At 34.4% G+C, this 23,715-nt stretch overlaps 2 protein-coding genes across 2 annotated transcripts; both read left to right on the top strand.

The window, feature by feature from the left end:
• Positions 1-17,964: 17,964 nt before the first annotated feature.
• LOC118277421 (uncharacterized) lies at positions 17,965-20,065 on the top strand. Its single transcript, XM_050700325.1, has 2 exons — positions 17,965-18,643; positions 18,752-20,065. The coding sequence occupies exon 2, from the start codon at positions 18,758-18,760 to the stop codon at positions 19,940-19,942; it is 1,185 nt and encodes a 394-aa protein (XP_050556282.1). The 5' UTR covers positions 17,965-18,643; positions 18,752-18,757; the 3' UTR covers positions 19,943-20,065.
• A 47-nt stretch (positions 20,066-20,112) lies between these two features.
• On the top strand, positions 20,113-23,352 carry LOC126911666 (uncharacterized). Its single transcript, XM_050700056.1, has one exon. The coding sequence runs from the start codon at positions 20,113-20,115 to the stop codon at positions 23,350-23,352; it is 3,240 nt and encodes a 1,079-aa protein (XP_050556013.1).
• The last annotated feature ends 363 nt before the right edge of the window (positions 23,353-23,715 follow it).

Raw genomic sequence — 23,715 nt, 5'->3', positions numbered from 1 at the left:
CAGAAATTAATTGCCATAATAAATTACACAGTAAAATGATCACTAGAACGAATTGCTCACAAAAAATCTAGTTAGTCACGGACCAAGAATCGTTACTCATTTTATTGAAAAAATAAACTTATTTTAATGGAGTACGGATGATATTCGAAGTTTCCTTTTCGTTAAGGCAGCTTTTCATAGTGATATAGATTTCTACATGATATGGACTTGAGTTTTAAAAGGTAAGCTGCAACTTTGGGAGTCAATGTAATGTTCAGCCGTTTGGAGATTTTGTATTCTCTTTTAGTTGATAATAATTTGGTCAAGTTCTGCACGCACCTCAAAGAATCATCAGACCACTCCACAGATGGGCTCCAGTAGTGCTATTGCCCGACCCAGATCTGCGCACGATCTAGTGGGTTACCAGAGCTCTGATGTTTTTTAGAGTAGGACTCTGACACTCCCTTTTTCCCCATCTAAGGCGGGAGAAGTAATGGATTAGGTCATGAATATTTTATGTAATAACCATTTTTCACCAGATAAAATATGAGTCACATGTAATAGAAATTTATTTTATTGCAATACTCTAAGAACCATTCTAGACTGTTTGTTCTCAGATTACGATTTTATATGAAATTCGAAAAATTACATCTATTTTATCAAATCAGACGTTTAATATGTAATCGTGACACCATAAAACAACAATTACCATAAAACATTCATTACATAACTTTTCAAAGAAAATTTCCTCATGCAAATACGAAACTTATTAAGCCAGGGCCGATATTCTTGCATTTTTAAAAAGGAAAACGCAATTATTATGAGGAATATTTGAGAAGCAAGTTCCCAAGACTGGGAGAAGACAATTAAAAACAGTTTTTCTTCGGACGCTGAAAACTGGGAAGTATTTATACTTCTTCTTTTAAAACAAGATGAAAGAAACGATGTGCGACCTCGTTTTAGGTAAATATTGCTTTTAATTTAATTGTTTTTGAAGTTTTAAATGAGCAAACTAAGTAAAGTTTTGTTATATTTTTTTTTTTTTTGTAAAAGGCAAGTAATTTTGAAGTGGCTAATTGCTTTTGTTAAAAACTGAATTTTGTGATAAATAAGTATATTTTTTTATGTTTAAAGGGTGATGATGCGGCCTACGATGATGGAGCACGTCTACTCATAAGCAACCTATTCACTCGGGCTTTGAAGATACCCAGGTTATACATATCAGGAACGCCGTGGTGGTCACCAAAAACCGACGTTAGCGGAGAATTTGCTTTCAACAGTTTTCTATTGAGAGCAAAGACATAAAAATGATAATGTCAACTAATATCATACACACTCTATTATAAATACAAATCCATTTTACTAAAGCAAACTCATTCATTCATCTGTGTACCAACATGAATCACATTGCACATAAAATCATAACTTACTTCACCCACCGCTTTGAATAGAATTATAGCAATTTCCTGAAATTTTCATAGACATGCTACAACCTATTAAGCGATTCAGAGTATAAAGCCTTTGCGCGCTAGTTACTGAGATGCAATGGCCCATGAAATTGCACTGAGCTGCACATCGAAAACTTTATATACGTGTAGTATATATGTACATATATGTATGCATGTTTGTGAGAACTAATAGTTGTTTTGTTCGTGTTCTCAATTTGTATTGGAAAATACATATACGTAGATTGAATGGGTTATGGAGTGAGTCTGTTCAGCTTCGAATCTGGAATTATGTCCGTTTGAAAATAGGCTCAAGTTCTCTTTTTTTTGGATCGGGAGACAAATATCACCTCATCTCAAGGTGATGGTAAACGTTCAGCACCACTCTTATGCATCTACAACACTTCTTCTTCTTAACTTCTCTGGTATAGAGAGATACCACAGAATTCACAAGTGTGTTGCCGTCGGTTTGAAAAACAAAGTAAGCTTATACTTTTTACAATAAGTCTAAAAAAATATTAGTCTGGATTTTTTTCCTATCTGTGTAATCCATTATAAAAGATAATTGCATGTAGCCTAATCCATCAACCACAACTACAAACAATTTTTCCAGTAAAACCTCATTTACTGACTGACTCTGACTAAGTATTAAACTTGTCTTCGGGCTTAGAATAATTTCCGCAATTACTAAGCAACTTAGAGATCTTCAAAAACATTAAATCAGTAAGCGTTACTGCACGGCTTTAGTGAAATGAGGGTCTAGGTTTTACCAGGGCTCCGGCTCGATAAGCAGGAGTAGGAACAAGCTTTTAGTCAATAAAAGTCTGACATACTCTTTTGCCCCGCCCAGGGTCATTGGATGAATTTTCTGCTTAAAAAAAGACGGCTCTTGACACACCCTCTATAAAAATACGGATAGTGAAAAAATCTGCTAATGTCGTAAAACAATGCTCTTTTAAACAAATAAACACTCCTATTTCAAATCCAGTTTCAAACGCGTATCCACTAGTAGGTTGGGACAATATCTAGATGTAATTCATCACGGATAGTTGGTAATCCCTCGGAAAGTTGTCTTGATCCGAATTCCTTGTCTGCAAGTACGCTCGCATATTCAACGGGGCTTAACTTTTCTTGTTATCTGTTTTGCGTACTTTAGCAGGAACTTTATACTAGAGAATCCTATGTCAATGTTTTATTTCTTGAAATGAAATGAAGGTTTCTGATGGTAAGTAGTTGAAACTGTCCAACGGTTGACAGATGACGTTTTTAAGTTTTGACGGAATGGAAGCTTTTTTTAAGGATTTTTGGTATTTGAGAGCACGGTTGCTGGGCAACTGGTTGCTTTATATCGTGTTATAGATTCGATTTTCTACCTACGACACCATAAACAGAACTGAGTCTCGACATCATCACTATCATTATCAGCTGGAAGACGTTCACTGTTGAACAAAGGCCTCTTCCTCCTGCATCCACTGGCTCCCCGGAATTCTGACCATGTCGACATACTAAAATAATATTCAGGTACCTACAAAAATCTTCTTTCTTTCTAGAAAGAAGATTTTCGTTCGATTCGTTTCTACGAATCACAAAATAATATCTAATTGATAAAGACTAATATAGCTTAGGTAATAAATACTTGATTTGTTAGTTTCATAAGGAGTTTATTGCTAGTTCTATATGAAGGGAAGTGCCCATATTTTATGAGAACTCGTAAAGTGTCTTAAGAGGTGTTTCTTGTTACATTATAAGATTGCATACGTTGTCTTCTAATATTTTCTTATATAGTACTAGCGGACCCGACAGACGTTGTCCTGTCTACACGTCTTTAATTTGAAAATTTTAAACTTTTTTAATAAGCTAAAACATTCTGGACCATATTGATGAAAATTATTATTCAAATGTTATGACAATATCTAACGTCATTAATATTTGACACTGCGATGATAGCGCCGTCTGTCGGATCCTATGTAAAACATTCCAAAATCAACAACTACTAATAAATTAAAAATTAATTAAAAAAACATTGTCCAGCGGACAAAATTGTGAATCTAAACCATTCTCAGATCCCCTTGAACACACACAAAAAAATCATCAAAATCGGTCCAGTCGTTTAAGAGAAGTTCAGTGACATACACACTTACAGAAGAATTATATACCTATATAAAGATTTACAATATATTATACACATTGATGTATTTTTATACACAAATGTTTATACAGTTTCATCTGGTAACAAAGTTCAGTAACTAACTGGATGCCGACAATCACATCAACTCTAGCGTTCGTTCTGATGTTTTTCTGTCTCATAACAATGAGACAGATACAGGTACCAATGAAATAAAACTTTAAATAGAAGCTTTTTTGAGGGTGGAATATTATTCAATGTCTTGAGAGGGAGTAATAGACTCTTACTGACTAAAAGCCACCTCGTCCCTACTCCTGATTTTCAAGCCGGAGCCCTGATAAACATGCTAGGTAGTCCTCAGCTCCGGATAAATCGAAGCTTACCTTTGAAATAGTAGGACATATCTATTGGATTTAGCACCAAACAAAGATCGATGATGACGATACTGTATACTTATGACGTAATACCGTCAGAGGACAAATATAGTTCTATCTTCCCCTTAAATGAACAGTATACTGAGGATTTGTGGTCAATATGACGGAAGGGTCCTAAAGCGCCGCCTTCGACAAATATAGCTCGTCATACAATGTTGATATGAAATCCTAAGAGCTACGATATTAGAGGTCATCAAATGAGTTATAATTGTAGTTGTGACTTATATACGGTGGGGTTAATTTGAGTCATAAATATTGTATTGTTTGAATGTCACTATGAATTGTGGTTTTGTTTTCTACTGAAATTATTGGTGTATTTGTACAATATCAAAGATAAAAATCTTTGTGCTTTTATAATAATTTAATGACAACAACAATCAAAATAACGTACGTCGTATTTACCTAAAAGGTATTAATGATTATGTTTTTCAGCTCACACACGTAATTATTTAACGAGGTACTAGACTAGTTTCACACAGAATTTTGCTTATAAATTTGAGTCTCTAGCATGGCTTTAAACTAGTTGAGTTCCTCGTCAAATACTTTTAATTACGTGAGTAAGCCGAAAAACATAATCAATAATATATTTTAAGCAAATACAGTTATAATTAGAAGATATAAGATTCTTAAATAATTTTAGTAATTCTTAAAGTCTAGGTAGTACTGTTATTTTTCCTTTTTCTTTGAAGCAAGGAAACCTCAGATCAAAAAATTTATTTTACTAGAAACTCTCGACGTAAAATATCAGACAAAATGAAAAGGTTATTCGTTCTTTTCATTGTCAATCTTTCAAATTCAAAAAGGTTTTGTATAAAATACGATTGATTGTAATGAGATATCTTCAGGCTTACAGCTTTGCTATAAAATTTCAAAGGGAGCCTCGTTTTGAGTATTTATTTCTTTACAATCAATTCGGATCAACAAAAACTGGTATAAAAGAAATAATAGCTGACTTAGTCTGTTTAAATTAATTTTTAGAGGTTCTGTAGTTTATTTTAATGAGGTCCTTATTTTAATATTAGTTTAATGTTTGCTAGTAATAATTCCCCATTATTATATCTTCACTTTATTAGATACTAACTTTTGCAAGCGGCTTTGCCCACATTTCCGTGAGATAAAAAGTGTGTAGCTTTGTTTTTTTTCATACTATAGTCTAATCCTCTCCATTCCTTCAGCCGTTTTGATGGGAAGGTGTAATAAAGAATCAAACAAGTAAACATACATACATACTTTCGCAATTTATAATATTAGTAAGATAGATACACTTACTTGTACTTTTATTATAAGTGTTCAAAATTTTGTTAAAACAATATTGCAGTAAATACAAAACGAGAAAATTTGCTAGTAAAATATTATTTTTAACGAAATATAAAAACTTTTAATACTGAACGTAAAAACGGAACCTTAAAACTGTTAGTTCATTTTAACATTTTCAATTTCAGCACTAAAATGTTGGTTTCAAATTATTTTCTTTCAAAACGAAATTGTTATTTCAGGATTTTTTTATTTCTTTCACTTGAAAATAATCTTATTGCCTCGTTAGTAAGAGGTCGTTAGTATAATTATAAATTAACTAGCTTCTGCCAGCGGCTTCGCCCGCATTTCTGCGGGATAAAAAGTTCTATTCCTATGCTATCACTTAAGTCAGCTCATACCCTGTCTGTTTGCCAAATTTATTCAAAATCCGTTCAGTAGTTTCTGCGTGATTGACGGACAAACATCCATACAAACAGACTTTCAAATTTTAAAATATTTGTATGATTAGTTTTTAATATCCATGAGCTACAATATATTGATATGGTGACAGCTTTGTTGAAGTCTGAAGAGTAAAGTATTTAAGATTCAATTCCTACATACATAGTCTCACGCCTGCCTCTCCCTCCTATAGGGGTAGACAGAGACTATGGAATGCCAATTGCTACGAATCTTACACATTTATTTCTTTTGCTAATAAACAATTGTACCTATATTAATTAAAAATACTGAATATAAGCAGACTGAGGAAACTCATCTAAATATATTACATAATATAATAAAATATATTACATAATAAAATATATTCTCTTGTGGCAACACTGGGGTAAACAGCTGATTTGTAGTTGTCCGTGTTATTTTTTTAAATAATTAATGTTTTTTTGCATATTATTCCCCTAAATACATCTCAACACTGAGGAAATATTAAATATATAGTGCTTGCTATTCAGTTTTACAATATTTTACGTATTACTTGTGAAATTAGTGAAGTTGATAAATTCACGGTTACCGGCGTTAAGGATTTGCTAAATTGTCATCTCGATATCAGGTAAATTATAGCATTATTTTAGCGAAATCGGCTATTTTGCGTCATAATACTTGTGTTTACAAAGACCAGTAAATATAGCTTAAGTATTGGGCCGTATAAGTCAATAATATTAATAATCATAACCTCTTCGAGTTTGTTGACACAACTCCTTTGTTTAAAATTACTTAACTTTTCTACTAATTTTCTTGACTAATTAGCTTCACATCTCTTAATTATTATTATAACTTCCTTCTTACTGTCTCTGTCTCCATTTCCAATATGATTCTCACACGTAAAGCCCATGCTCGCCAAGAGGAGTCAAAGCTTAACTTGGCTTTGAGCGAACTAAAGGCCTCAAGGGAGTTGTGTGAACAATTAATGAGGGAAAGAGATGACAATGAGAGGGAATTCTTAGACGTGTTAAACAGTAATAAGAAGCTTAAATGTGAAATGGCTCAGTTACATACTCAACACACTGAAGCCATTGAGGCCCGGGATAGGCTCCAATTCGTTGTGGACGGATTCAGTCAGTGCAGCAGTGAGTACGAACAAACATTACATGATAAAGCTCACTTAGAACAGCAGCTGCATGAGGCCAATGATCAAATTAGCCACCTTGAGACGATTAATCATAACATCACGGCCAGTCTGAATAACAGTCTCTTCAGCGAATTGGTGTCAGCCCGTGCTTCTCAATCACAACATTCAGACTTGAATCCATTGACTATAGACTTAACTTGTGAAAGTGATTCATGTCATTCCTCAAGAACTCTTTGTTACAGTAATAAAAAACTAAAGAAGTATATTAAAATAAACAAATTCATTACAAAGACTAACAGATTGGTGAAAAGACAAAAGTTTTTCATAAAAAATGTAAAATTAAACAAAGAACGGTTCCGGCTTTTAAATCAACTTAATATTTATTCTAACAAATTAAATCAAAGGAATAGGAAATATGCAACTGACACACAGAACTTCCAACTAGAAATAGATCATTTAACAGCAAAGTTGCACACAATGACCAACAAATACAGTGCATCAAAAAAACAAATGAGGGAATACATGTTGGCTATGGATGAGTTAGTGCGGTCACAGTCACAGGAAAACCCATGTGAAAAATGTGATTCTAGTAATGTACTGCCTGCTTGTACTGTGCCAATGTGTGATACCACCTTGCCTCATGGTGCCAGTTTAGTGTTTCCTACCCAATATAACAATAATAATAGTTGTAATAACAGTGTTGTAATCTTCAGTGATGAGATTGGAAAGAACTTAGGTTCTTTATTGACAAATAGTTACCCAGGACAAACAATAATAAATCACTGTATGCCCGGCTGTACTTTTACTAAAATTTGTGAGAAAATTATTAATTACAATTTTAATAAAGATTCTACCCTCATTATTATTTGTGGTAATAGAGGTAGTTTAAATAAAAATAGTTTATCTAAATTTCATAGTTCAATTACAGAACTAAAATTAAAGCAGATCATTTTGTTTACATTGCCTTACAGTAATAGGTTGCCACAGGAAGAAAACAACCTTAGATATAAACTAAATATTGCAATGTATCAGTTATGCAATAATTCAAATATTAATATTATTGATACCAACAATTACGTTGGTAATAATGTATATATGACGAAAGATAGGTACTATCTTTCACGTTATTATTTAAGACGAATAGCAGTGTCGCTATCATATTTTATTAGAATAACAGCCAAGAACTTGGCTAAACAGGTTACTCCTATTGAGCAACCTTCTAATATTGACTTTAATATTAATAATGTGACATTGAATGTTGATATTACTAGTAATTTAAATTAAAAAGCAAGACAATAGAGTCATCCTCTTGCATACTCAACAGTAATATTATCAATCTGGTACACCAAAACATCCAAGGTTTCATGAGTAAAGAATTAGAAATAGAATTATTTTTAAACTGTAATAATGTTGACATTTTGTGCATTACTGAGCATTGGCTGAAATCTCATCAGCTAATGTTCAACTTTGGTAATCATCAGATTGGTAGCTCGTTCAGCAGAGAAAACGCTATACATGGTGGTTCACTAATTTTAATAAATAACAATCTTAAATTTAAAGAACGCAAGGATATAGTTAGTTACTCTGTTGAACGTACTGTTGAAATAGCCTGTGTGGAATTAGAGCGGTTTATTGTTTTGAGTGTGTATAGACCACCTTCTGGTTTGTATGACTGTTTTGAAACAGTATTAGATGAAGTATTAAATAAACTCAGTAGTTCAAATAAATTCATCATTACTTGTGGCGACTTTAATATAAATTTGTTGGAAAATTCTAGCTTAAGTACTAGAATTGTAAGTTTATTTGCTTCATTTAACCTAACGAACCTGTTTCTGGAGCCCACTAGGATAACTCCTACTAGTGCTACTTGTCTAGATAATATTTATACTGATATTGTACCAACTAATAAACAAATTATATCATTGCTTGATTCAGATCATTGTGGACAATTAATTTCAATAGAAAATAAAGTAAATAAAGTGTCGAAACCGCATATTATTGTTAACCCAAAGACTGAAAGACGCATTGAAACGTTCAAATCTAAACTCTCTGACAAATTACCTTTATTATTAAGGAATAAAAATACGAATAACTTGTGTGATGATTTTTTAAATATTTACCATACCGAGTTTAAATCTACCTTCACACCTAAAACCATACCAGCTCATGGCAATGCGCCTTTCAATCAATGGGCAACCACTGGCATCTATAAAAGTAGGAAACGCCTATATGAGCTTTATAACGAGAGGATATTTATAAACACAATTGAATTTAATGAATATGTAAAGAAGTATTCTAAATTGTTTAAAAAAGTTTGCTCTATTGCTAAATCTCTATATTTGAGCTCTAAAATAAAAAACAGTTCCAATGTAATTAAAGCGACCTGGAGTATTATTAATGGTGAGGCAGGAAGATCTAAAAGGAGAAGTAGTGAATATAATCTGGTAATTGATAATAATGTAATTAAATCAGATGCTGAAGTTGCAGCCGCATTTGAAAACTTCTTTTCGGACATTCCTGTTTCCACTACCAGGTCCTTGAATTCATCACCCACTGTCGCAGAATCTTTACTAAAAGAAAATGTTGTAGCTTGCCATTCAAGTTTCAATTTTGAACACATAGATTATACAGATATAATTAAAACGTTCCATACTTTGAATAAGAAAAAGACTGCTGACCTGTGGGGTAATTCTGTGTACATTACCAGCTCTGTAATAACTATTGTGGCACCTGTATTAGCTTTAATTTTTAATAACTGTATTGATCGTGGTGTGTTTCCTGATCTCATGAAGAATAGTAAAATAACTCCGTTATTTAAATCGGGTAGTACTTCTGACCCCACTAACTTTAGACCTATTTCAGTACTACCTACATTCAGTAAAATTTTTGAAAAAATTATTCTAAATCAGATGCAAAGATTTTTTAATAGAAATAAATTATTGCATGGTAACCAGTTTGGATTTACAAGGGGTCGTTCAACAACTGATGCCGGTGTTGAACTTCTTAATCACATATATGACGCGTGGGAGGACTCGGGGGACGCATTGGGTGTTTTTTGTGACTTATCCAAGGCGTTCGATTGTGTCCTTCATGAAACACTGATCAGGAAGCTATCCCATTATGGAATGCGGGGCAACTCTCTGGACCTACTTATCTCTTACTTGAGTAATAGAATTCAGAGAGTTGAGATTAACGGGAAAATTTCTGCCGGGTCTGTTGTTAGGATGGGTGTTCCGCAGGGGTCAATTCTCGGTCCGTTTTTATTTCTTATTTATATTAATGACTTACCTTACCTTGTAAAGGATAACCATGGGATAGTACTGTTTGCTGATGATACCTCTTTATTATTTAAACTCAAACGTGGACAATTAGTCAGTGATCATGTAAATAGTGCTCTCTCAAAAATAGTACGCTGGTTTAGTGCCAATAACTTGCTACTTAATGAATCAAAAACTAAATGCATTAAATTCACAACACCAAATGTTAGGCATGTCAAAACCAGCGTGCTAATCAAGGGCGGGGAGTTGGACCCTGTAGATTCAGCTATCTTTTTAGGTATAACCCTAGACGCTAAGCTACAGTGGGCCCCACATATAGATAAGTTGTCGAAAAGGCTCAGCTCAGCAGCATATGCCGTTAAAAAAATTAGAAATTTAACTGATGTAAATACAGCGCGTCTAGTATACTTTAGTTATTTCCATAGTATCATGTCATATGGTATTCTCCTGTGGGGGAATGCTACTGACATTCAGTCCGTCTTTGTGCTGCAGAAGCGAGCCATTCGATCAATTTATAATCTTAGTCCGAGGCATTCTCTCAGGGAACTATTTAAAGAAATTAATATAATGACTGTTGCCTCTCAATATATCTATGAAAATATAGTGTATGCTCATAAAAACATAAAATTATTTAAAAAGTACAGTGATATACACAATATCAACACTAGAAATAAAAATAAATATGTTGTTCCTACTACTAGACTTAAGAAAATAAGCGGTTCGTTTAGATGTCAATGTATACGCTTTTACAATAAAATTCCCAGCCATATTCAAAGTTTAAACCTAGGTAAATTTAAAAATATTATTAAAGAAAAACTTTGTAGTAAAGCTTTTTATAAAATAAAAGACTACTTGGAGGATAGTCAGGCTTGGGAATGAACTGCTATAATGTCCACACAGGTCTTGCTGACATGTTTGTAACATATAGTTACATTTTTTATACAATTTGACATTAACATAATTTGACATTGTTTTATATATTTTTTTTTCCTTTTATATTTTTATATTTCCTTTTAAAATTGTTAGTTTGAGGACCGTGTGAGACTTTTGCTAGTCATTTATTTTTAGTAAATTATATTCTGACAGTTTGAGCATTTGTGTGGCCTACCCAAATGTTCTTTTGGTTGGTGTTGTTCGTCGGATCATTCAGCAACAGCCGTCAGCTGAGCTGATTGTAAACTGACACATGCGTGCTGCCATCTGAACAGGTCCGCTCAAACTGCTGTGGTTCTTTCCTCAAAAGACCACTACAGAATCAACTTGCACGGTTCTCCGACATCTTTAATTGATTTTGTCTGGACTTTAAAAGAGACTATGACCTCTGAGTTTGTTTCGGCATTTCTTCTCAGAGTAGTCAGATAGGAAATGCCGGCCTCATCTAGTTATTTAAGAGATTGACGTGTAAAAGTGTTATTTTATAACCTATTTGCAAAATAAATATCATTTATCATTTATCATTTATCATTTACATCTATACATATAATAAAATCGTAGAAAAGTGCTGTCTGTACATTGAAAATAAAAATAAAAAAAATAGCAGGGGTTATTGTTATGTCGATGTCGAACCCAAAAATGTAATTAACTTTTTTTTTGTCTGTTTGTCTGTTTGTCTGTTCGTCTGTGCGCGCTAATCTCAGAAACGGCTGATCCGAGTTGGATGCGGTTTTCACGAATATATTGTGGGATGCTTAAATTTACATTTAGTGTTTGTTTCATGTCAATCGGTTCATAAATAAAAAAGTTATGTCAAATTAAAGAATCACGTCGAACATTCTATGCTTATACCATTAATCTCCGCAACTATTTGACGGATTTGGTTGAAATTTGGTACAGATATAGTTTAGAACCTTAGACATAGATATATTTTTATTTCAAAAATCAAAAAATAAAAATAAGAAATAAATTATTTATAAATAATTCTATGTCGATCGTTACACGACTTCGGTTCATGTTATTGTTTTAATTCATCGAAAAAAAGTAAATAAATAGTAAAAAGGTATGAAAAAAATAATATCAATATAATAAAACATTTAGTACAAAGAAAATGCTCTAACGGAGTATAGATAATTCTATGTCGATCGTTACACGACTTCGGTTCATGTTATTGTTTTAATTCATCGAAAAAAGTAAATAAATAGTAAAAAGGTATGAAAAAAATAATATCAATATAATAAAACATTTAGTACAAAGAAAATGCTCTAACGGAGTATAGATAATTCTATGTCGATCGTTACACGACTTCGGTTCATGTTATTGTTTTAATTCATCGAAAAAAAGTAAATAAATAGTAAAAAGGTATGAAAAAAATAATATCAATATAATTAAACTTTTAGTACAAAGAAAATGCCCGAACGGAGTATAAATAAATAATCCAAGTTGTCTTTATCCTCGATAGATGGCGTTGGGATCGAAATAGATCGCGCTATGGTTTCGTTACATTCATTTGGTTGGGTATCGGCCGAGCGCTTCGGTACTATCGTAGAAAAAGTGTATTATCAGTCGTATGATTATTTGTCTGTAGTGGTCCTGCTGTTTCGTATATTCTAAATTGGTTTCGTTGTATTTGTCAATTAATAAGTTTATTTGTTGGGTTTTCCTGGTTTTCTGGTTAAACTATTTAACGTAGGTTTAGTTTGATATCGATTATTAGTAGTTACTGTAGTTAGTTTTTTTAATAAAATTGTAAGTCTAATTTATAAATTAATTAGATTAGATTTAAGTCGTTTCTTTTAAATTATTTAGTTTAAGCTTGGTTATTATAGCATAGAGGATAGGTTGTAATATAGTTTCTTTTTTAATTGTTATAAATTCGTAATTCGTAGCTTTCTTTAGTTTTAAGTTAGTTTAAGTCCGTTTTTAAACTATTTTTTCAATGCCCTAAGTGAGTCTATTAAATTCAAACGCAGAGCTCATTATGTTGATTTTTGAAGAGTTCCCTGGAATATCTTCCACATCTCATTTTTGAAGAGATCCCGCGAGATCGGGAACTATGTGGTTAAAACCAAAAATTTGCCGGAAGTCACTATTCCACGCGAACGAAGTCGCGGGCAAAAGCTATAATATAATATAAATCTTAATACACTACTTCAAGGTTTACTACCTTGATGTAGAGTATTATATAGTAGATAACTTCAAAAACATCTCTATGTTATGTAAGATATGAGTAACAACTGCTTAATAATGCTTCGTTGTCAACTCATTAGTGGAGCCGAACTATTATATGTTACATCGTGTATAAACATACATAATATTATATTCAGCTAAGAATTACTTTGTTAGAAATATGTAGTAAGTACAGCAGGACCTCTTTAATCCGAACTCTGAAAAATTAGCCCCCGTTCGGATTGGTGGAGCGTTCGGATTATAGGGATATAGATGATAAGGGTATTTTTGCGAATAAAACTACATAATAGGTACATACATAATACAGTATTTGTATTAATCTATGAACGTTACATATTTTATTTAACATTTTTGAAGAAATCCAGTATTTTGACGTTCGGAAAGTAACTGGCGGGCGAGAGCGAGACAGTACGGACTCGGGTCGGGGGTTCGGATTACAGAGGTGTTCGGACTAGAGGGGGTTCGGATTAAAGAGGTCCTGCTGTATGTTTATTTGGAAAATAAAAATACATAAAGATTTATCATGACTACTGAAGGGTCGAGTAAGACAGTTCCTACACAAGTACTTGTGTAACTTACTGGATTTGTTTCTGTTTATGTATGAAACAATGTCTTTGATATAAAATAAATAATTTGTATTTGTATAATTTTTTAGCTGGCAGATACTTTTTCTTCGGATCAGCCTCCGAGGAGACAATTCTGTGGAACTGCTGTAGAGCTGCTGTAGTCCAAGGGAAGGTTGAAGGCATAGGAGCGCCTGGCAGATCACCGATGCGATCGACAGATCAAATTAAACTGCACTCATTGATCCAATTTGCCAATGTACAAGCAAGCCTGCAGCGCACGAAGAGTGTCGAGTAATTGTAATGCTTGCCACCACACCCATGACAAACACGATTACTATGAGCAGAGTGTAACGACTAAGAAGAAGAGGTACTTTTTGGATGATAAGTAGTAGCGTAGTATAAGAACATTAACTAAGAATGTTGTATTTCTTTAGCTGACGCTCAACTATATTTTTTTTTACATTTGAAGGGTCGACGTTGGGCCGCTATCTCACCTGATGGTAAGTGATGATGCAGCCTACGATGGAGCACGTCTGCCCATAAGCAACCTATTCACTCGGGCTTTGAAGACACCAGGTTATAACCATCAGGAAACACAACTAAAAGAAGCGATCTCAATCAACTAAAAGAAATGAGTCGTGAATCGTACAGGTCATGAGTCGCATTTAAAAAATCAAACACCTGTTTACATTGTATCAACAAATTTAATCTATCTACCTTTATTATGTAGATATGTTACATAATTCTCCATCGACCAGAGACTTCAATAAATTAATAACTTGCCAATAAGCTTAATTAGCTCAAAACTTAATAAGATCGCTTGGATTAGTTTCGGCTCAGACATTAAGAACTTGTACTCGAGGGAAATTTGCCACGAAACAGATTTTTGATTCGCTGTTTCATTTTCCATCATAATTATTATGGTTGTCAACTTTTTTTTTGTTGTAAATTATTTTAGATAGAAAAATAACATGGGCAGTGTTTTTATACAACTAAATTTAAACACCTCTACATAAAAATATCTACGTGTTTTTTTAGTTTTTGAAGAAACGAAGGGAGAGTAAGGTTTATCCTATTTGGATGATTGGTTGAGTGCATATCTGTTGGATCTGTGTTCGTTTGGAAGTAATATATTCCTTAACTGAGAGACTAGTCTATGAGCAATGAGCATGCCTATAAAAACTATGACGCACTACGTGTATTTAGTAAAAAAAACTTTCTCATGGGCAACGAAATAGTAACCACTATTTTTAAGAGTATGTATTATCTTGCGTTTAGCTGCACGGATTTATATGTAATTTTCAGGTTTAAGAGAATATTTTAGGTATATTCCTCGTCTATAAAAAATTAGGTTCGCACTTTAACACGTATGTTGCAGTCAGATTTTTTAAACGTAGATTTATAAACACTTTATTCTTCATAGTCTTTACAAGTACTTGCAACTCCAACCAAGCCAACAGAAATAAATAAAATCTTTCACATACCAAATACTATATTTGCTTAACTCAAATCTACAGTGCTATCAAGGTCAAACATAGTCGGTCCACTACGTGTGGATCGGCCAGTCTGACAGATTATGAGCTTCCAGTTCACATCAATTATTTGCTTCAATCAGTGCAGGCGTGACTCGGATCTAATTGAATTGGACTGCGGGCATTATATGAGGAAATAATATTATGAATTACTTTTATTTTGTTGGTTAAGGAGATTTAAGTTTTATTTTAATTGCATTAGGTGGTATTTTAGTTTGTTTTTTGTTGATCTAAAGGTCATAAGAGGGTTAAATACTGAGGTGAGATATTTAAATAAAAAAAATAAAATAACAGTGTTTTTATTTGTAATTTAATTCCGTGTTCAGTGTAGGCGATGTATTACAAGTAATAAAAAAATGATAAAAGGAAATAAAATATTTACCGAAAGCTATAAAACCATTGCATAAAAATATCGTCATATTTTATTTGTTTTCTCTTGCAGTAAACACATCAAGATTTTTATTGGCTTAAAAATATTTTTCACAAATACATCCCTTCGTTAAACGATTTTACCCTACCATCAACATAGCAAAGCCTACTCTGTACACAAAACCAGTAGAAACTAACTATTAAAACAATTTCACCCAGAAAATTTACATAGAATTTGAAAACACGTCCGTAAGGCGGTGTGTACACAGTTAAAATGGCCAAGCAGTCCACCATCAAAATGCAATGAAGCATGATTACATTCAGTTAGTGTTCAGAGAACTAGACTAGATGCATAATTCATAGTCCAACTGGCGTTCAATAATTCAAGCCGAGGGCCGAGAGCCGAAAGCCGAAAGCCGAAAGCCAGGCACTCGATGGATTCAGATGTTTTATTTTAGTTATCACTTATTCAGTTGTTCGCGACTTGAATGATGATAAACTGTATTTGTATGAAGTTATGAAGGGTTCGGGTTTATTATCATGATTTATGGACGTGGTTTTGTACTGAATAACTGCGCACTTGTATAGACAACAATAATAAGGAAATTGAGAGGATGAGTTTAATTTTTATCTGCAAAACCAAAACATTTACTTTGTTTCGTAAAAACAACTTGTATAACAAAGTATGTAAAGCATATATTTCAAATGTATATCCAGTCTGTGAGTTCTAATAACAATTTTATTAGTTTTGAAGACATTAAATATTACTTAGCTCTCATCACACTTTAATATCGCATAATGATACGCTGCTACGAAAACTCGTAGCTCGTAGCTCGTAGCGTAAACCGTTACGAGATTTGCTACGGAAGCTACGTAACAGATTTGGGATGTCATACTCAGTTAATTAAGTCATGTTTAAGAGTTTAATATTGATTGCAACTTAAACAGCCGCTATGAAAGAAATACTACCATTTTACGAGGTCATTACAAGATATTTACCGCACAGAGAAAACGACGAATTTTACACAGAACGTCGTAATATAGAGGACAATCGCTTTTTGTTTAACTACCACTTATTTACGACTGTACCGTAAAATATATATTTTGGTTGTAAACGTGAGTTTTAAAGTGGGTGTAAACGGATATTTTAACCCCTTAGTGACGATGTACGTACGTGTCGTAAACTGGGGTCTGAGGTAAAAGGTAGAAAAATATAATATTTTTATTCTCAAGTGATGGAGTAATCTTCTTGCTGAGATGAACTGCATTCTTTAGGATGCTGTGAAAGTGTTGGTCGCTAGAATGATGGACGAATTTTATTAACAAACTTTTTAATAAAGGACGCTACTTTGTTCTCCGGACTGGTCTCAAGAAATGATATGTGGTACATTTTAGTCTCTGACTTGATATTTTAAGAATTATTTATTTTTAACAAAATTAACTATAAAGAAATGCAAGATAAGCGATGATTTTAAATGGAAGGGTTTTTTTACACGACATTAGGTAGATTGATTTGATTAGAGTGGTTTTCGATTTTTGCTGCTAAGTTGTCTATGAAACAGTCTAAAAAATATTATATGATTTATACGTACGATTCAATTTTACATAGACAAAAATTTTAACAAGCATAAATTCAAAAAATTCACATTTATAGCCAAGAAATAAAACTCAAAATCGATAAACCAACAAAAACGCTCGCATCAATGTTGTTATTATAAGAGATAGTGTACACTGGCTGAATAGTTCATATATTATTCACATAACTATATAATGGAGAGGACGAAACTTAATGAAGAGTCTTTGGAGTCTCAAGAAGCCTTCATTTAAGTCCGAGACTTACGTATAGTGTGCACTAAGCCTTGATGAAGTCTATAAGCACCAAGAGATCTTGTTTAAGACTTTATTAGTACACTGGAATCTATGGAATGCTGTTTAGTAAACTGAAATGTTTTGAGAAAAGTTCTAGACTTAGTTTAGGTGGGTCTACTTTATTTGCAGTTCAATGTAGCGGATAAATCGGGAATAGAGAGTGTTTCTGTAATGCAGTAATCACTTAATAAGTACAAAACATTTTAATGGGGTAGAATCATCCAATGACTTCTCTCGCCTTGAGTGAGGCGAGAGTCAAAGTCAGACTCTTACTGACTAAAACCATCCCGTTCTCCTGCTTTTCGAGCCAGAGCCCCGGTGAACTTGCTAGATGGACTACCTAGCGAATTTATTGAGGCTTCGGCAACTACAAAACATAACATACTAATCTATTTGGTTGGAAAATGATTTGAATTGAAGTTTGTATAATCTTATATATAAAATTCTCGTGTCACAAAGTTAGTCTCCAAACTCCTCCGAAACGGCTCGACCGATTCCTCTGAAATTTGGTAAGCATATTGAGTAGGTCTGAGAATCGGCTAACATCTATTTTTCACACCCCTAAATAATAAGGGTGGTCCACCCCTCAAATTTTTTTTTCATTTTTTCGACAAAATTTTTTTTATTTATTTTTTTATGATACGATATTCAAAAATACATACAACCCTAAGTTTTTGCCCTTCTATCACCAACCCCTATTTTTTATTAATCATTTTAGTAATTTAATTAATTTTTAAAATTTTCCGCGCTTTTACTCTGGATACTCATTGGCCAGACTATATCGGTGTAACTACCCAGTGAACAACGCGGAGTGGGGATGAGACCGAAGCCGGTCTCCTGTTTCTCTCACTCCCTCCACAGTTGTCGGCCATCATTAATGTTTATGTGTGTCATCAAACTTAGTAGTGACGTTTACTGTCAGTGTATCTCTCATTATTAATTATAAATAATACTAATAATAACTCTCTTAAATTAATTATACAATTAATTAATTAATAGTAAATTAATAATATAAGATAAGATAATATAAGATAGAATAATAGAACCTAAAAATATTCAACACGTGTCAGGGGTCCCTACCAACAACGACTTTTGTGTTGTTGTAAGTATATTTATTTTTATACTCAAATTGTTGTTAATAACAATATAATTACGATGTTTTTCATTCTTAAGTAATTTTGTTAGTTCTAATTATGTGTATTTTGTACAGCGAACAATGCCACGAAAACGCAAAGGCGCTGATTTGAGCCGTAATACAAGTAAAACCAGAAGCAAGAGAAATTTAAGATCCGAAAGATCTGAAGAAGAAATCCAGCAAGAAACTACTGATGCACGTGTAAGCATGGCGCGATTGCGTCAAGAACAATCTGAAGATACACGAGCTGAACGCAATGAAGTGATAAGATTACAACAACGACAATCACGCCGATTCACAGCCAATAGACGCAGAACAAACGACCAGCAACGCCAACAGGTACACCGAGCATTTACATCTGATTTATTCCTGCGGCTAGCATTCCACTATGAGCCTGATGTGGAATATTATGCCCATACAAAAGTGGTGATTGGTGCTATGGACAAAGAATGTTCAAATTGTCATGCTCTTAAATTTAAAAACGAGCCAGCTGGGATGTGCTGCGCGTCAGGAAAAGTTCAACTACCCGACATTGAAACACCACCGGAACCATTGAACGGTTTACTTATCGGCACGGATCCAGATTCTAACGTGTTCTTGAAGTCCATTCGAACATTCAATTCATGCTTTCAAATGACATCGTTCGGAGCAACAGAAATAGTTCGAAATACTAATTCACTTGGTCAACAATACAATTCTACATTTAAAATTAGAGGCCAAGTTTATCATAAAATAGGCTCATTACTGCCAATGCCAAACGAAGCACATAAATTTTTACAAATCTACTTTATGGGCGGCGAGGATTCCGGAAGCGCACTTGCCAATCGTGTGAATGCACGTTGTGACTATAACAACCTTGATTCATTTTTTGCCAAACGCATCGTAAGCGAACTGGACGCTCTACTGAATGAGCACAATGAATTGTTGAAAATATTCAAATCACACATGCATAAATTACAAAACGATAACCACGCTATTGTCATTAATCCTGATAAAACACCAGCTGGAGAACATATTCGTAGATTTAATGCACCTGTTGTTGACGACGTTGCGGGAATCATGGTTGGCGATTGTACAGGCACACGAGAAATTGTGGTTCGTAGAAGGAGTAATAATCTTCAGTTCATTGCTGATACACATCGCTCATATGATGCTCTCCAATATCCGCTAATTTTCTGGAAGGGACAAGACGGATACTGCATAAATATCAAACAACGCGATCCCGTATCAGGTACTTCATTCATTTTAAAGTTGATTACTAATTAAAAAAAAAAAAAATTATTTAATCTAATATTTAAAAATATATTATTACAGGAGCCGAAACAAACAAGAACGTTAGCCCGAAAGATTATTATGCGTACCGATTGATGATTCGACGCGGCCGGGACAACGTCATTCTACGATGTTGCGAGCTTTGTCAACAATTCATGGTCGACATGTACGCCAAGATAGAAGGCGAACGACTACGATACTTACGATATAATCAAGTCAAGCTACGTGCGGAAGAGTACATTCACTTGCGGGACGCTATTAACAACAACGCTGACGCTGCCGAAATTGGTAACTCTGTCATTCTACCGTCATCGTATGTGGGCAGTCCACGTCATATGCAAGAATATATACAGGATGCTCTGACTTTCGTGCGCGAATATGGACGACCGTGTTTATTTATCACGTTTACATGTAATCCAAAATGGCCAGAGATTGTATCTTTGCTATTGCCTGGCCAAAATTCAATCCATCGTCATGACGTTACAGCACGTGTGTTCAAACAAAAGTTGAAGTCTTTAATAGGTTTCATTACTAAATTACATGTATTCGGCCGCACACATTGCTGGCTGTATTCAGTTGAGTGGCAAAAGCGAGGATTACCTCATGCTCACATTTTGGTTTGGTTAATCGATAAAATCCGTCCTGAAGAAATCGATAGTATCATTTCTGCAGAACTTCCAGATCCGTCTACTGACCAACTGCTGTTTGATATTGTTACAGCGAACATGATTCATGGTCCATGCGGTACTCTTAATCGTACATCGCCTTGCATGGCAGATGGAAAATGTACTAAAAATTTCCCTAAAGATTTCACGAACGATACGATCACAAATGTCGACGGATATCCAATATATCGTCGAAGAAGTCCCGATAATGGCGGAAGATCATTTATTAAAAACATCAACAACACAGACATTGACATTGATAATCGTTGGGTGGTACCATATTCACCTCTGTTGAGCAAGACATACAATGCTCATATTAATGTTGAGTTCTGCAGTTCTGTGAAGAGCATCAAATACATTTGCAAGTATGTCCATAAAGGCAGTGATATGGCTGTGTTTAGAGTGGAAAATACTAACGTGAATGCTCCACCAGTGAATAAAAACGATGAAATAACACTTTATCAAATTGGTCGGTACATCAGCTCCAATGAAGCTGCTTGGCGTATCTTTGGTTTCCCGATTCATGAACGGGATCCAGCAGTTGTTCAGTTAGCCGTCCATCTCGAAAACGGCCAGCGTGTATTTTTCACGAACGAGACAGCAATTGATCGTGCTGTAAATCCACCTAAAACTACACTCACTGAATTTTTCGAATTGTGTAATCGTGCGGATGATTTTGGTGCCTTTGCACGAACGTTACTCTATTCACAAGTACCATGCTACTTCACATGGGCTCAAACAAAAAAATGGATGCCCCGCAAGCAAGGCTCCCCAGTTGATGCATGTCCCAATTTATTTAAATCAAACGCCTTGGGGCGAGTATTTACAGTCAATCCAAAGCAAACTGAATGCTTTTATCTTCGATTGTTGTTGGTTAATGTTACTGGCCCATTGTCATTTCAAGATATACGGAAAGTGAATGGGCAACAGTATTCAACGTATAAAGATGCGTGCCTTGCACTCGGCTTGCTGGAAGACGACAACCAGTGGGAATGTATGCTTGCTGAAGCAGCATTGAACTGCACAGCAATACAAATTCGTCTACTATTCGCTATAGTGTTAACTACATGTTTTCCAGCTCGAGCACAGATATTGTGGGATAATCACAAAGATTCAATGACTGATGATATATTGCATCAACATCGTACACGATGCAACGATGTAACGATAACGTTCAGCGACGCTATGTACAATGAAGCATTGATTGCTATTGAAGATCTCTGCATTATAATTGCTAATTTATCACTCAGTCATTTCGGTATGAATTCGCCAGATCGAGCTACATCTGATTTAATGAATACGGAAATGAATCGTGAAATGCAGTACAACACTGTAGAAATGGCGGCGATTGTTACTCGCAATGTCCCATTAATGAATGAGGAACAAAAAATCATTTACGACCGCATTATGCTCGCAGTTTCAGCAGGACAAGGTGGATTCTTCTTTTTGGATGCACCAGGTGGAACTGGAAAAACATTCCTTATTTCGCTAATTCTTGCTGAAATACGATCAAATAATGGCATCGCATTGGCCGTTGCATCGTCAGGCATTGCTGCAACTTTATTGGATGGAGGCAGAACAGCTCATTCAATATTTAAACTGCCATTAAATATTCAAAATAACCCTGACGGAGTGTGCAACATAAAAAAACAATCGTCCATGGCCACCGTGCTGAAACAATGTAAAATTATCATCTGGGATGAATGTACTATGGCGCACAAACATTCACTTGAGGCGTTGAACAGGACGTTAAAAGATATCAAAAACAACGACAAACTATTTGGCGGCACTCTGTTAGTCCTTTCAGGTGATTTCAGGCAAACACTTCCTGTCATTCCACGTTCAACATACGCTGATGAGATTAATGCTTGCTTAAAATCATCTACACTGTGGCGTAATGTTGAAAAAGTACAGCTGAAAGTAAATATGCGCGTTCAAATGCTTCAAGATCCATCCGCTGAAACATTCTCAAAACAACTTCTAGATATCGGTGATGGAAAAGTAACTATAGATGAGACTGGATGCGTAAAATTACCGACAGATTTTTGCACAATCGTTGACTCACAAGACACTCTCATTAATAAAATATTTCCCGATGTACACACACAGTACTTAAATCATGAGTGGCTTGCAGAAAGAGCAATTTTAGCGGCAAAAAATGTAGACGTTGACAATTTGAATCTGAAGATACAACAGTTATTGCCAGGGAACTTGGAATCATATAAATCTATTGACACAGTTTGCGATGCGAGCGAATCTGTAAATTTTCCGACAGAGTTTTTGAACTCACTGGATTTGCCAGGTGTGCCACCGCATAATTTACAATTAAAGGTTGGATCTCCGATTATCTTGCTTCGCAATTTGAACCCGCCACGGCTGTGCAACGGTACGCGATTGGTCATTCGAAAATTAATGAAGAACGTCATCGAAGCTAGCATTTTAAGTGGAAAGTTCCGAGGTGAAAACATATTAATACAACGGATTCCTATAATACCTACGGATGTGCCAATTCAATTAAAACGTGTTCAGTTTCCAGTTCGATTGGCATTTGCCATGACCATCAATAAATCCCAAGGCCAAACGATGTCGGTTTGTGGTTTAGATTTAAGCACGCCATGTTTTTCACACGGACAATTATACGTAGCATGCTCACGAGTGGGTAAACCATCAAGTTTGTTTGTGTTAGCTAAAGATGGGCTAACAAAAAATATTGTTCACGCTGTAGCATTAAGAGACTGATATTTTTTGATAGTGTTACCGTTCTTATCGAATAATGATACGTATATATATATTACAGAAATAAATTATGATGAATTATTAATAAATATAGTGCTTGGCGTTTGTTATTTCTATATTCCCTTATCGTTCACAGCATTACACACCTATTTCGTGCATATACCACATCCTTACACACTTAAAATAGGTTAGTTATTTTCTGTCGGCACTAGAAAGTACATAGAAATTGTTTATATGGCAAAACAACGTTTGCCGGGTCAGCTAGTAATATCTAAAATTGTAATAGGAAGTGAACCTTTTATCAAAAACAATCCCAAACTAAGCTTCGTTGCGAACTCCACAATCAAAAATCCCTAACACTGCCCG

This window comes from Spodoptera frugiperda, chromosome 18 (genome assembly GCF_023101765.2).
Source record: "Spodoptera frugiperda isolate SF20-4 chromosome 18, AGI-APGP_CSIRO_Sfru_2.0, whole genome shotgun sequence".
NCBI lineage: Eukaryota > Metazoa > Arthropoda > Insecta > Lepidoptera > Noctuidae > Spodoptera > Spodoptera frugiperda.
The sequence above is the reverse complement of the archived record's forward strand: the minus strand, read 5'-3'. Positions and strand labels throughout refer to the sequence as shown.

Excerpts from the sequence above, each read along its gene's own strand:
- LOC126911666 (XM_050700056.1), top strand. The coding sequence starts at position 20,113 with ATGTACGCCAAGATAGAAGGCGAACGACTACGATACTTACGATATAAT.
- LOC118277421 (XM_050700325.1), top strand. The coding sequence starts at position 18,758 with ATGCCACGAAAACGCAAAGGCGCTGATTTGAGCCGTAATACAAGTAAA.